General features: G+C 35.0%; 1 protein-coding gene across 1 annotated transcript; it reads left to right on the top strand.

The window, feature by feature from the left end:
- Positions 1-1,287: 1,287 nt before the first annotated feature.
- chp1 (calcineurin like EF-hand protein 1) lies at positions 1,288-13,256 on the top strand. The gene is made up of 7 exons (XM_039672181.2): positions 1,288-1,593; positions 4,291-4,363; positions 8,105-8,185; positions 9,223-9,350; positions 10,973-11,034; positions 12,609-12,731; positions 12,874-13,256. The coding sequence occupies exons 1-7, from the start codon at positions 1,527-1,529 to the stop codon at positions 12,925-12,927; spliced, it is 588 nt and encodes a 195-aa protein (XP_039528115.1). The 5' UTR covers positions 1,288-1,526; the 3' UTR covers positions 12,928-13,256.
- The last annotated feature ends 2,984 nt before the right edge of the window (positions 13,257-16,240 follow it).

Consider the following 16,240-nt stretch of genomic DNA (forward strand, 5'->3'; position numbering starts at 1 on the left):
AAGACCCTTATTCGTTGTCTGGAATCGTTTAAAGCCCTTTCAACAGTTTGCAGTTTGCACTGAAAATGTCTTTTGGACCTTGAACCGTTTGGTTACCAGTAAAGTGCATTTTATGGCGAAAAATCCTGTAATGTTTTCATCAAAAACCTTTATTTCTTTTCGTCTGAAGAAAGAAATACATGGACATCTTGGATGGCATGGGGGTGAGTAAATTATCAGCAAAAGTTTTTTCAAAAGTGAACTACTCCTTACTGTCCTCATGCAGTAGATGGCAGCATTGTCACGCAAACGCATAACGCTGTCATTCCTCCAGGAGGCGCTATTTTGCCAAGAGATTTGTATACAATTATGTTTTTAATTATTACAAACAATTTATTACAAACCTTATTACCTTATTACAAACAATTATGGGAACATAATATAATTGCAAACATAATATGAGAGCTTTATAAAACTCTGTATGTGAGTTATATTTATATTTTGTATGTGTCAGCGGGTATGCCATTTGCGGTAACACTTTATTTAATGTGTTCTTGTTACACACTACATTTATTTACTATAGTAATAACTATAAATTAGGCCTAATTACATGCAACTAACCCTAAACCAAACCCTAACCCTATAATAAGGCCAGTTTATTCCTATAACTCAGAAGGTATACAAGAGGGACAAATTAAAATAAAGTGTATTTAAATGTGTATTTTTTGTAACAATAAAGCATAAAAACAGCATAATGAACAATCCATCTTGTAAGGCAACTGCCAAGCCTTTTCCAGAGCAATACATTTTAACTCTTGGTTTCCAGCATGTTCTTTCATTCTCTTCTCTCAAGCTATACTTTTTTGTTGTCTGAGCTTGTCTAGGGCATTTCTGATGCCACTTAATAGGCTAGATTTTGTTTTATATATAATAATAATACTTTATTTGATTTATTTTTTACAACAAAAGCTAATTTATTTTAAACCACAACAAGGAATACTATATTATAAAGAAATAAACAATCGGTTTAGAATGTTTTAGTCTTTAAAGTATATGGTTTTGTCGGTTGGATGGGTTTATTTATAACTCTAAAGGTTCTTTTGTGCTGTTCTCATGCTGTGCATGTTGTATTTTCTGACATGGTATACCCGTTTCATTGTCACTCTACCCGCTTTATTATATTTCTAGGAATTATTTTGCACACGCCTGTACCTTTAAATCCCGCCCACTTGACAGACAACCGCACAGACCAATCAAAACGCGTTATTCTACAGGCGCGGCTACAGCGCACGGCATTTGCTGACGTCACGAAGATCCACTCCGACCTGCCTTTAGCTTAGCCTCTTAAAACTCTTCCTTTTTTCATCTGGATTTGGTTTGTATCGCGCCTAGTCCCGTTGTAAACCCGAGGCAAGCGGGTCGTTTCTCCGGTTAGACAGTTGCGGAGGCTGACTGCTCATCTGACAGCCTTCTAGAGCCCTGTGTTTAGAGATAACGAGTGAATTTCACGTGTTAGCTCGAGCTGATCTTCAGGAGAAACAGCAGTCATGGGCTCCAGAGCTTCATCTCTACTCAGAGAAGAGGACATTGAAGAAATCAAGAAAGAAACTGGATGTGAGTATTAGTTTTGTGTGGGTTAATAGTGTGTTTTGCTTATATAGACTTGGCTTAAGATGATGGTTATGATGACGACACATGCATTGATGTAATACAGTGCCATATGTCAATGGGTAAACATACTTTTAGGAAGTGTGCCTTTCCTGTGGTGTAACATTTTAGCTATACCTTTGCTAAATTAGATATAACTATGATATGATAGAACTATGCTATAGTAACTAACTATACTATGATACAACTAGAAAGTCTATAGGAGTAGCCTATCTAATATTGTAATTTCATCTAAATAGAAGCTCACAACATGTAATACTTCACCCTGTATGACAAACCTAATTCAACTCAGCCTCTTAGTTGAGGTCTCACGAGCAGGTTTGAGAAGCACTGAAATAAACTCTCTAGGGGACCCCTGCTCCTCAATGGGGCAGATGACTGTGTGTTTGTGTGCGTGTGTGTGTGTTTCATGATATGAGTGGGGTGTGTGTGTCTTAAGGGGCAACAGATAATTATCTCTCATTTTCTGAAACTGCTGGTGTGTTTATATCAGTACACAGTAGCTGGTAAAAAACAAAAAAAAAAGTCTCTGCTTGGTTTTAAATAGGCAAATGCTTTAAGGGATCATATTCAAAATCATTAATTCACCCACCCTCAAGTTGTTACAAACCTGAATGAGTTTTTCTTCTGCTGAACACAAAAGGAAGATATTTTGAAGAATGTCAGTAACCAGACAGTTGGACCCCATTGACTTCCATAGTATTTTTTTTTCCTACAATGGAAGTCAATGGGGTCCATCAACAGTCTGGAATGAGCAGATCAGGGCTGCGTCTTCTGAAAGCAATTTAAGCCTAAGTTGATCGTTGAGACCACTTCTGGATTAAACAGCCAGTCCTATTTTTCCCACATTCGTATGAAGTTATATCTGGATCAGGCTTTGGTAATCTGCTGCATTACACTGATGCAAATATTTATATTTTAATGACACTGTTTACACCTGTACAGCTGTAATTAGAGGTTTACCAAATGTTGTGTGATCGACCAGGAAAAGTAGCTTTTTCCGTCTCAGTGCTTTGGCCTTCGGCACGGATGAACCGCAGGGAGAGACGTACACCCCCACAAGATCTAGAAATAGTCTGAGGATACGGTTCATACCTTACTGGAGCTATATGGGTTATATGTTAGTCTTTATTTCGCAGAGCGCACAAACCTAACTCAAAGGGGCTGCAGGCTTTTTAAATGTTTTAAATGGCTGTTAATATTTTATTGTTTCTATCGCCCATATTTGTGTGAATGTGGCCTATTTTATGTGTTTGTAAGCCCAGATTTTACTACATTCCTGTAAAGCCACATGCAGTGCTGTCCTACTTGTTTTTTTTGGATTTTCCGCTCTAGTGTCAAAGCCTACTGGGAAGAATCCAGGATTTCACACTGGTTCTGAGTTTTAACATGTGCTGCTGTATCCTGTGTGATTTTAATTTATTGTAGGATTGTTCTTTGTTCATTTACTTTATTTACTCTAGTGTGTTGATCAAAGACTGAATTGTTGTGGCAGATGTTCCACTGATGTGGTCGGAAATTGGCTTTACTGTGTTAAAATAATGATAAGCAACAGTTTCTTTGTGTAGGGATTTCCAGGAATATACCATTCCAAAGCTGCTTTATTTATTTTTTTGCTAAATCTATTCATTTTGAAGTGAAGGAAACATAGCCAATAAGAGTCCAGGATACATTAACCCTCATGAAGTTGGTTTAGATAATGATCAGTGTGTAGAGCTGGAATCAAAACCATTAGTTCACTTTTTAAAAAATACACATGCTGATGATTTACTCACCCCCGTGTCATCCAAGATGTCCATGTTCTTTCTTTCTTCAGTCGAAAAGAAATTAAGGTTTTTGATGAAAACATCCCAGGATTTTTCTCCATATAATGGACTTCAATGGGAACCAAACGGTTCAAGGTCCAAATCAAGGGCTTTAAACGACACCGGACGATGAATAGGGGTCTTATCAAGCAAAACGATCCGTCATTTCAAAAATAAATACAAAAGTTTAAGTTTTATAAGCACAAATGCTCGCCTTGCTCTGTTCTTTCGTGAACAAATCTTTTTTTCCGAGTCATTTCATTCGTTGAATGAACTAGGTGATTCGAAAAAAGATTCGAAAAACGAGTTCAAACAAGAGAGTCACGAACGCGCATGAAAGAACAGAGCAAGGCGAGCATTTGAGCTTATAAAACTTAAACTTTTGTATTTATTTTTGAAATGACCGATCGTTTCGTTAGATAAAAACCTTCAAGCATTTGTAGCTGAACAAATCTACAACCAAAGTTCACTTCAGTGTATATAATCAAAACATATGCAAATTACAAAATCTCTGTTAAAATCTCTATACTTTGCCATTTTCATGTATATCAGGGTTTCTGTGGGTCTTAAAATTCTTTATTTTTATACAAATAAAGGTCTTAAATCAGAGATTTAATTCATCAAACCTACAGAAACCTTGTAACCCTGTTTAGATTGATCTCAAGTTGTTAATAACTTGCTCATTATATCTTGTCTAGTTTGCTAAATCCGTAGTATGTTAAGTCATTCAGATAAGCCTTAAACCAGCACTGTCAATCTGATGATCACATCTGTGACCTGAATGTTCCCTGTCCTTAACCAGACTTCATCTGTGTGTGTGTGTGTGTGTGTGTTACAGTCTCCCACAGTCAGATCACTCGCCTCTACAGCCGCTTTCACAGTCTCGATAAAGGAGAGAACGGAGCGCTCAGGTACGAGACACATGAGTGACATGAGTTGAGTAATGATGAACTTTAACCCTGTGATGTTACAACACCTTTGTCCCGTGAGGATGCAGCTGTTACACAAGCAGCTCTGTTACAGTATATCTGCACACTCGCTTTTAATTTAACATTCACTCCAACCTCAGGCTCTGTAAGTTAATATGTTAAGGAATGTCTAGCTCAGTGTTTGAGTTTTGACTATTAGGAAAGAGTTTTTCCTATTACGTTGTTAAAAATATGGCTTTTACTGTATATTTTCCTTGTAAAAGAGGGAGCTCAAGGACAGGAATGAAGCACGCATTTCCTTGTGTGACATTGCCGTTGTCGTTTCCATAATGTCCTATGTGTGTCCTTACAACTGGAGTGACCTCTGTACACACCATGATTATTATCAATGAAAGTATGAAGAATATATAAGGCATGCTGTGAATAGGGGTGCTGGTTGTGTTCTGGTAAATATAGCAGTGATAAGGACATTTATAGCATAAATTGTCCACAAGTATTGCAGCGTGTTTTATTGTTGTGCATTACTTAAAAACGAACCGTTTCTAATTAACCCTCTGGTTCGGTCATTTTTGACTGGAAATATTTATTTTTTACTTCATCGGAATTTTACAAAACTTGTTAAAGGTTCGAGAACCTGCTATATAAACCAATAAATAAATAAATCATGGATATGATGTTAAAAAAGTTAAATGGTCCTGAAAAATGTCACGGTCAGAAAGGGCCGCATTGGAAACGAATGGGAAGTGGGAATTTTACCTAGTGGAAATGTTTGGTACTGCGCACAAACAAAATCTTACTGAAAAGCACATTTTTTTGTGAGATCAACCTCAACTTTGGAACACAGCTTGTTTAGATTTATGGCTTTAAATTTCTCACATTTTTTAAGTAAAACATGCTTTGGAAAATATATATTTTGTATAAAATTTAAAAATAGTATTTTTTTATGCATTTTTCATAATAATAAACTTTTTTTGACTATTCCATAAATTGAATTTAGTACCATAAAATCCCCTAAAATCAAACTAAAATATAGTACATTCATTTATTTAAAATAAATAATCAGTCTGACTGCCACCAGAGGGTTAAAGTGTAACTTGTACACAATCATAATCTGATTAAATAATTTTTATTTTTCTTGGAAGAAATGGGTACTTTTATTCAGTAAGGATAAATTGTTTAGAAGTGTCAGTAAAGGCATTTATAATGCTATTTTTTACTTTCTATCCACCAAAGGATCCTGAAAAATTGTATTCCCGTTTCAACAAAATTTTAAGCAGCACAGCTGTTTTCAACATTGATAATGATAAATGTTATTGATAATGATAAATATTTCTGAAGGATCAAGTGACTCTGAAAACTGGAATAAAATTCAGCTTTGTTTCACAGTAATAATGACATTTTAAAATATATTCAAATAGACAACAGTTATTCTAAATTGTAATAATATTTCACAATATTACTGTTTTACTGTATTTGTGATCAAATAAATGCTGAGCATGAAAGAGAGCCCCAACCTTTTTGAACAGTGTTGTATAATAAGCCAAATTCAACTTTGAAAACAAGATTTGAATGATTTTTGAGACATGACTTATGAAACGAAACTCATTCTGTTGGCCAAATATGCTGAAGTCACAGGTTGTGTTCTCGTTATAATTGTTTGTTTTTGATGACAACATCCTCTGTGGTTTAAAATGATGGTTACTTCAACAAACATCCTCAGCGATATGGTTAGTAAAAAAAATCCCGAATGCTGCACGTAACGGTGTTGATGATGACCTGCTGTATTTGTTGTCACCCCAAACATCCTTCAGACTGAGATTAGAGACACGGACTCTTGTGTTGGAACAATAAATAGCCTCTGAAATCCGGGCGGCAATGTGTGTGTCCTGTGTGTGTGTGTGGAGGTCACCAGCACTGCTTTCCTTATGCACGAGAAGGTTACTCCCCGAAATAATCTGTTACTAAACTCTTTTTTCATCATTGTAATGTAATGGGATTACGTATCGAATTACGTTGTCTGCACCGTAATCACGTTATAATTACTCGTATAAGCCTTTACTAGATGAACAATAAAAGGATAGTCGTCAAAGTATCCTTTTAACGAGTCCCATTTGCACAGAATTAAGGTTGGGCTGTACCGAGAAGCACAGCTTTATACACATTACTTTGTCCAATGTCAACTCAAGAGCACAGAGACGTGTCCATGCCGAATAATACTCGTTGGCTCAAAGAAACAAGCCTGAAAAGATCACGCCATATCAAATGTTTCAGCACATTTACTCTTCACCTGGAAAGAAATACTTAAACAGTCTTTTTTATAACAAATTTGTTTGGTTTTGTGTATTCAGGTAAGGATGTTTTTCCCAAGAACATTTTAATGATTAAAAAAAGGATGGTTTCTCATGTTATTTAATTACTGGAAAACGTTTTCTTAATACAGTAACGTTACACAGACTCGTTTACAAAACCTGGAACTCATCCGAAACGTATTTACACACAACAGTGGTGTGAAGTGTTTGAATAAATGTGATTGGTTAAAAGGGTTAGTTCACCCAAAAATGAAAAACAACAACTTTATTAAATATTGTATTTAATAAAGTTGTTTGAAGATGAACGTGGAGGAAGATGAACGGAGGTCTTACGGGCTTGGGATGACATGAGGGAGAGTCATTAATAAAATAATTTTCATTTTTGGGTGAACTAACGCTTTAATGTATGTAAAGGAGATCTCCAGCGAACCTTTGGTCTAATAACACATTGGTATCTAGTCGACCGTTCTCTGAGATTTGTTTTCATGATAATCGAATGTAAAGAGTTTTATCTCTAAAAACTGTTTAGCGTATAATGCTAGTATATGGGGGCATATAATAAGTAAAAAGAAATCGATCAATGCTTCGTTCTCAATGCTTTGTTTTGCATGTAGGGACCCTCATTATGTTACTGTGTTAGTGTGGGGTTATTTTGAGCCTCATTAGTGGTGTTAACTAGCGATTTCTTTTTACTTATTATATGCCCCCATATACTAGCATTATACACTAAACAGTTTTTAGAGATAAAACTCATTACATTTGATTATCATGAAAACAAATCTCAGAGAAGGGTCGACTAGGTACCAATGTGTTATTAGACCAAAGGTTCGTTTTGCGCCGGAGTTCTCTTTTAAGTATCGTTTTAAGTAGATGTAATTTACTCCAATATTTTTTGTAATGAGTAATGCGATTTCTTTGCTACATCCGAGAGAAAAAAATGCTGCCTGTCCTCCGAAGGGACAACTGAATTCCAAGTGCGCACCAAGACACGTCCAGATCCAATTATAGCTTCACTTCCTGTCTCCTGATATACCTTCATCTAAATTGATTTTTGAAGGCATCATAAATGTATCCTTTGCTGCTTTTGATATCCCACAATCCTGTACGTTCCATTCTGTGACAAATTAGCCCAAATATAAAGATGGCGTCTAAAATTTGCTGTTGGTGGTCAGATTTTTTTTTTTTTTTTACCAAAGTTTTACACTTCTGATGTCATTTTGAGCAAGAAATTACTTAAACTATAAAAAAAAAGTAAGAACAAGATTATTCAAGTACAGTACTCAAGTTGTACTGAAACTGGTGATTTGTAATTTTAGTCAAGTATGGTTTTCAGGTTCTCTTTACACCTCAGGCACTGAATAACATCGCTCTCTCTCTCTCTCTCTCTCTCTCTCTCTCTCTCCCCCCATCTCAGCCGAGAAGACTTCCAGAGGATTCCCGAGTTGGCAATAAATCCTCTCGGTGATCGGATAATTAATGCCTTCTTCCCAGAGGGGTGAGTTACATCTCAGAAGACATTTGAAATATTAGATCTATTATTAAACTAGTTTAGTGTACAGTATTTTTTATGCTTGTACAAAGAACAACAATCTATATAAGTTAAAGAAAACAACAAAGCATAAGTAAGTGGAAAAGAAAGATAAAATGGGTAATATTAAAGTGAGAAAAGGGTCCATATTTCACAAAGTAAAATAAGTTGCTGTTTTTTTTATTTTTTTTTTTTTCATTTTAACATTGAATTTAATTATAAACATATAAACTTCTGTCCAAAGATTTGGGGTAAGATTTTTTTTTTTTGAATTTTGTTTTTTTTTAAAGAAGTCTCATGTTCACCAAGGCTGTGTTTATTTGATCAAAAATACAGTAAAGACTAATACTATATTATTGCAATTTAAAATAACTGCTTTCTATTTGAATATATTTTGACATGTTATTTATTACAGTGATACAAAGCTGAATTTTCAGCATTATCACTCCAGTCTTTAGTATTCTACGTAATATTTTTGTGGAAACCAACGTTTTTAAGGATACTTTAAAGAAACGAAAGTTAATATATAATTTGTTTCTCTCATTTGGCTTTGGGGGAAATTCTTGACCCGTTTCATCACATTCGTCTACATTTCTCAGAGGATATAGTTTCCATATATACTGTACGTTTATCAGTGTTTGTGTGAGTTTTTGGCTGAGATTATGTTACTGTATGATACGACATGTTTAGTAACAACTTCAAACTGTGTCATTACTCTCTCAAAACACACAGCATGTGGGTGGTGTCACATGGGTTGTTGGTTTCTTCATGGTTTATTTGGTTTCAAGTGTTGGATTCTTACTGTGGACTCAAATTTCTTGAAGCATGAAGAAACTTTCTTGTGGAATGTCTGTAAAAAACATTGTAAAGCGCGTGTCTAAATTAGGACGACAGTTTTTATAGCTTCAGGGATCTTGTCTGGAGTGACGTCTGGGCCTATAGAGCTTCAGATGTCAGTTGCAGTTGTTTTAAAGTTGTGTATTTCTCCCTCTCATGTGTCTCAGTGAGGATCAGGTGAACTTCAGAGGCTTCATGAGGACTCTGGCTCACTTCCGTCCTGTGGAGGACAATGAGAAGAACAAGGTCCTGACACCTGGAGAGCCACTCAACAGCAGGACCAACAAACTCCTCTGTAAGTTCACAACACAAACATCTCTCATATCGATCAGAGAAAGCATCTTGCTGGAAGGACCTTGTGAAGTAATCCCACAAGGTGCTCTTTGGTGCTTCTTTTCATATATAGACTAGTACAGTCTACACTCTTAGAAGAAATGGTTCTATTTAGAACCAGAAATGGTTCCATCCCCCACTTCATTTATGGAACTCCAAAATGGTTCTATATAGAACAATTTTTTTTTTTTGGAAAAAAGGTTCTATTGGCCAAGTACGGAACCCCAGGGTTCTATATAGAACCCAGAGGAACCCTTTTTTAAGAGTGTATAGAACCTTTAAGGGTTCCAAATATGTAGCGCTGATGGAACCTTTTAAGTTTCTATATAGAACCTTTTCTCTGCTAAGAGTGGATGCTTAGTCTGCCCCATATAAAAACAATTACAAGAACATTGAAGCCTATAAATCTCACATGTACTTTTAAAATTAATAAATTATGTAATTGTATACATTTTCTTCATCCAAACATCTATAAATAATTTGGATTACATTCTCACAGTGATCGCAACGTCTACACTCAAACATTCCTTGTATTTCTCCGTCCCACTGTGGTGTCTGTTTCATAGCAGGCAAGTCATTTCTTGTAAATGTCTTTAATCGTGGGAGCATTTCTATAGCTCACAATCTAAATCATTTTTAAATTATGTTTATGTTACAAAAAATATATATTTTAAATAAATACTGTTCTATTGAACTGTTCATTCATCAAACATTCCTGAAAATAAAGTATCAGGGTTTCCACAAAAATATTAAGCAGCACACCTATGTGATAATAATTTGAAAAGTTTATAATAATCAGAAAAGTTAAAATCTTTTGTAACACTAAAGACTAGAGTAATGCTGCTGAAAATTCAGCTTTGCATCACAGGAATAAAATTACATTTTAAAATATACTGAAATAGAAAACCGTTATTTGAAATTTTAATAATATTTCACAATATTTACCAATTTTACTGAATTTTTTTAATCAAATAAATTCAGTCTTGGTGAGCATGAGATAAAAAAAAATGAGAAGAACTTTAGTGTATATATAATTTTGCCTCCATATTTATAATTTTGCAGGGCCTCCGTGAATATTTTATTAAATGCTTTGAGTGAAATACTGCACAAATAGCAGAATCAGATGGCAGAATAAATTCATTGCAATGGCCAGTTTTAACCGATTCACAAAAATAAATCTTGAACGCTATTTTTGTTGTAAGGTTTAAAAAGTCACAACATAAGGAATGATCATCTAATGCCCTTTTAGATGCTTAATATACAACTTGAATATAAGACACATTAAAATTAGGGTTAGAAAACAGAAATTCAATCCTGTACAATCAGTCTTATTTCAGTATCTTCAAAGCTATTATAAGCAGGCAAAACGCCATTTCCCGAAAGAAACCGAAGGGCTTGAACTGATCCTGGTCTTAAACCTAATTACTGTTTTGAATGATTGTGTGAAACCTGCTTTAGTTCACAGCTACTCTTTATTTCAGCTCAGGAAAGACGTTCTCTGCCACCAGCTCTTGCAGTGTGTTCATGACCATAGTGTTGCGGTTTAAAGCTTAATTCTATCGATTTTCTCTTCTATCTCCACAGTCGCTTTCCGGTTATATGACCTCGACAGAGATGACAAGATTTCTAGAGACGAGCTGCTGCAGGTAAGAGAATCGTGAAACAGAAAGCCTCTGCACTCGACACAAAAGATCGTTCTGTACCGTCTGAACAATGAAGCTCTGACTCACACGCCCTTGCCACCTGAAACCAGCTATTCGTATTCGTGAAAGACGCTCTGTTAGACAGGGAAAACTCTTAGTCATTCCAGCTGGATTTCATTCAGGAGCAATTGAGCGGACTTCTGGGAAATATTTTATTATCTTTTATATTTTCCTTTACTAAATTTTATATTAAATATTTTAAATATTATATATTAAATATTTTATTTTACTATCAAAAGATGAAAAGGAGATTTTGAGAAAAAAACGATATAAATGTTTGTTATTTTATCTTCTGTTATATTTTGCATAGAAAAGTGCAATCAATGAACACTTTAATGTTAATTTAGCTACAAAATGCTTCTTAATTATCATTAGCATGTGTAATCTTCCACAAGCGCATCTGTTTTGCATCAAGTGCTTTCTGTTTCAGGGAATATTTATTCATTCATTAATTTATTTAAATCATTTTAATTTTTATAACTTCACTATATTTTATTAGAATTTTTTTTGGCTAGTTTATTTGGTTGCATAGTTTATCATAACTATCCACTCTCAGACCATTAGAATTCACCCTCCACCGGGAGTTTCATTTGATTGACAGACGATCATAACGCCGAATCCTCCGTTTTGTCCGACAAACAAACCAGACAGGAAAGTTAGTTGATTAAAGGGATAGTTCACTTTGAAATTAATTTTTGATGTTTTAGCTTACCTCAAGGGCATCCAAGATTTAGGTGTGTTTGTTTCCTCAGTATTTTCAATTTTGATACAGTATTTTAGGTCAAACCATTCGTGTCTGTTGGTCATATAATGGAGGTCTATGGGGTCCATCTCATGCATGCAGGCGCCTGCGCAGACAGAAGCGCCCTCGCCCTTCGTTTTCTCACACAAACCGCTCGTTTCGTGTCTTAGGCCATCAATGTGTACTTAGATTTACGAGTCATTAAATCATGTTTAATTTGGACTTCTCTGTGCATGCTCTTTGAGGTGGACCCCATAGACCTCCATTATATGACTGACACACACTAATGGTTTGACCTAAAAATATCAAAATTGAAACTACTGCGAAAACAAAGACTATGGAAGTAAAATTATGTCAAATGTTTTTGAAACAAAAAGCATGTTGAATTGCACCAATTGAAAAAAAAAATGCATTGCGTCAACCATGCTTGCATCCATTGTATTTTTCAGGCTTGCATTTTTATGGGCTGAAATTCAACATGGTTGAATATTTAAGCTGTGAATATTTCAATTAAAACATTTCAAGCACATTTTCATTATTAAAAATGCAATAATCCATATTCACCTTTCATATTTCACTTCCAAAATTTTCAAACTGTCTCAGTAGATGGTCTTTTTTTTAAACCTCAGGAGATCACATCAAATCATATTCATCTTGAAATTAGCCATTTGAAAAAAAAAGAAATGCAGAGAGAATTGCAGTCTGCATTTCAGCCTCTAGAGGACACCGCATAACAATATAAAACTAAATAAGACTCAAACTTTTTCCCCCCCAGGTGCTGAGAATGATGGTGGGAGTGAATATTTCTGATGAGCAACTTGGAAGCATTGCAGACAGAACCATCCAGGAGGCGGACACTAATGGAGACATGTGCATCTCATTTAATGAGTTCACCAAGGTAATTCCTGGAAACGGGTTAGAATTCAAAGCATGTGTGGCCCACTTACAGGGAGAGTTTTTTTTGTGTGTGTGTTTGTTTCAAGGGAGATAGTAAGCAATACAGGATCATTTCTTTTAAAATGCCTCTTTTTGTTCCTCAGGTGTTGGAAAAAGTGGACGTCGAACAAAAGATGAGCATCCGTTTCCTTCACTAAAGACCAAACGTGTTCTGAACTCTTGAGTGGAGACGATGCATATCAATATAGATAAGACGTGCCCCCGATTCTTCTTCTTTCCGTGGGACGATTCGTGCTTGATAAACATAATTGCGTTACTTTAGTTCCAATCGTCTGTCACTCTTGGGTTGGCGTGTCCTGGTGCCTTCGCTGTTCTCAAGTCACTGCGCCTTTTCTCTCGTGTATTCAAATGAAATTTATTCCAGCGGTTGGAAATAACTTTCCAGATGGGGATTGATGGATGCTTTTCATCAACCTCGTAAAAGGCCAAATCTGATGCTTCTGTAAATAAAGAAATGAGTTTTTGAGGTTTTGCGTAATAAACTTTCCTTCACACCCATTAAATGGCATTTAATGCAGTGAGAATTTCCTTCACTTCCATTAAATGACATTTTTTGCAGTGAGAAATGCCTCACAATTAAAAGATGTGGAAAAATGTTCGTGCAAGTCGGCACGTAATGGGGAGTGAATTACCTCTTTTTTGGTCTTGAAATACCTAACAAGGAAATAATCAGGTCAGATGAGTATTTATATCAGTGAGTGATTCTTATTAAATCCCCAAGCCTGCATAGTTAGATCTCGAAGTTCATTTTTAAAAAGGAAAAGGTTGTAATTTCTGTCTCACTTCGGTACAAAACGAAACGGAAATCTTTTTGTGTAAGCCACTGAAATTTAAAAAGGCTGTAACCATGCCTTGTACTTTTCAGGGGACCGTTTTTTTTCTTGTGGTCTTTTTATTTCAGTTAATTAAATGATTAAAGGAGATTTAAAGGATTAAATAAATATTTGTAGGCGTGAACTAATCAATTAAACCTGTTTGCAAATTATTATTTTAAATATCGTATCACTAATGTTGAAAACGTGAAATGTTTCTGGTCTCGTCACTTTCAGTTGTGCATGAATAACGTACATGATACCATGTTTTATTTCGAAACGCCAAAACTTGAAGTTTGCATCACTGGATATTACTGTGGGGCGTTTAACGTTTCTGTCGTGAAACAATTCTCAAATATTATATGATTAACTACTTGCATCTTACCATACACTCTCACCATTAAAGCTAATAGCATTGTGTTTGATTTCTCACTCGTCTTCAGTGGACGGCAAACCCCGCCTTCTTTGATTTGATTGGCCATCTCAATCATTCTAACAGTGATGAGCAGATCAGACTATGAATATAACTTTTCTTAGTCTGACTTTTCGTATGTTAAACAACAATTCAATACATCGTTTTCATTCCTGTCAAACAATGAAATATGGCGCTACCCGTACTAAGGTCTGTTAAACAGCATGTAATGCACATCAAAGTTTGTGTTAGAATATTAAATTGTCCAACTTGTTGAGGAAAGTACGTTTTCTTACTGATCAATTAGATTTTAGATCAATTTAAAGTGATTAAATTGCAATTTTCACCTTCCAGATAATAAAACACCCACAAAAAAAATCAGCTAGATTTGCTTTTGAAGAATGGACTCCAATTATATTATATGTGCACGGACCAGTAAACATCTGTACGTCTTAGCAACATGTAAAAAGACACTTAGAGCTGTTTAACAACCCTATAGAAACAACTTGGCACCGGCCAACAATGCCTTAGCATCAAGTTTTGCACAGTCAAACTTCTGAAAGTGTTCAAAATCTAAGGATTTTTTGCAATACTGTTCAATCGGGCAGAATTTACTCACTTCACCTTCAAGCTTGGTCAAGTCAATTTCATGAAACTAAAGTGTGTGTGTGTGTGTGTGTGTGTGTGTGGGAGATTTGTTCTCAGAATTGTCATGCATCATTATTTATAAGTGTACTCTGAGCCAAAGCGTCACTCCCTAACTACATCACTGTGCTGTTAACTACCAATCTTTTAAACCGCTGGTCGAACGCTTGCGTTGATCAGGGTGGGAACATCGGTCTTTGTCTTTGCTTAATGTATGAACAAAATCAAACACTGATTATTTAATTATCAATGCTACGATTAAATCCATGTATAGTATATCGCTCACAGGTGCTTGAAGTTCTGCATGTGCTTCTCGCAGTTTCTTGCTTTGTGTAAAGATTCTTAAATAAGCTGGATTTGGACTTGGAAAGGTTTTTCAGAGCTTTTCAAGAGAACAAAAATGAAATGAAATCATTCAATGTGGTGTAATAATTATGATGTACATTTAAGACGTGGACTCTAAATAAAAAAAAGTGCCATGATTCCCTGGTGTTTAGTGATGTAACTGGTGTGGTTCGGTCTGTAGTGCTTCAGACATTTTTTGCTATGACACATTTCACAATACTTGGGTTACTTTTTCAAAACTCTTCACACAGTGAGCACAACATCAGTATATGCAGAGGTGTGATGTTCTGGTTCAGAAAGTAAAACTCGCCTGGATTTGCTAATTGGCACAGTTTTTCAGCCAGGAGAGAGAACTAATTCCTGAAATCAACTCTCTGAGTTCATGGGTGGAATAAATAAATGGCAGGACTTTTACTTACTGACACATGGACTTTACATATGTGGGTTTAACTATGATTGATTATCATTGCTTTGGCACAAAATGCATTCAATGATGACATCTTTCAAATGACGTGAATGGATTTCCACTGAAACTCTTATGTATGAGGCCAATTTGCATGCTTACATTACATACTCTTCAAAACTCTTGAACATGTATTGGGTGACAACACCCTTTTTTTTTTAAACCAGTTCTAAGGACCATCAATACTGTCAATATAACATAAATCAAACAAATAAGTTAATTTAATAGATTCATATGTATAAAATGGGATATTATAGCTATTTATTAGAAAACTGACATTCAGAGTATCATTAAAATATCGCATGAATTTAAATTAAGGACAATGTACAATACAAATATTTTTGTCTTTTTAATTAGTGTGGGTTCATATAATATAATTAGTAAACTGAATTTTGCTGTGCCTTTTTTTTACTTAATTCGTAGAATGAATAATATGTAAGGATTATTTAAATCAAGTTGATGGAATTTTACTATACAATTAAAATTTGCAAATCTTAAAGGCTTAACCTTTTTGTGTGCGTAAAACAATTAAACTGGTTTAAAAGAGGCAGAAAGTCTTAAATTCATAAAGTCATGGCATTAAATAATGATAGATAGATAGATGGATAGATAGATCATTCTCTAGTATTTTTGTCATGTTTTTCAATACAGATATCCAAACATCTTTTTAAGACACATTACTTGAGATGCAAATGTAAAAATAAGTATTTTTACAAATGTTTTTTTTTTTTTTTTTTTTTACATTTTCTAATTGTATATTATATTTTCATTTT

Source organism: Pimephales promelas, chromosome 11 (assembly GCF_988280905.1).
Source record: "Pimephales promelas chromosome 11, fPimPro1.hap1.1, whole genome shotgun sequence".
Taxonomy (NCBI): Eukaryota; Metazoa; Chordata; class Actinopteri; order Cypriniformes; family Leuciscidae; genus Pimephales; species Pimephales promelas.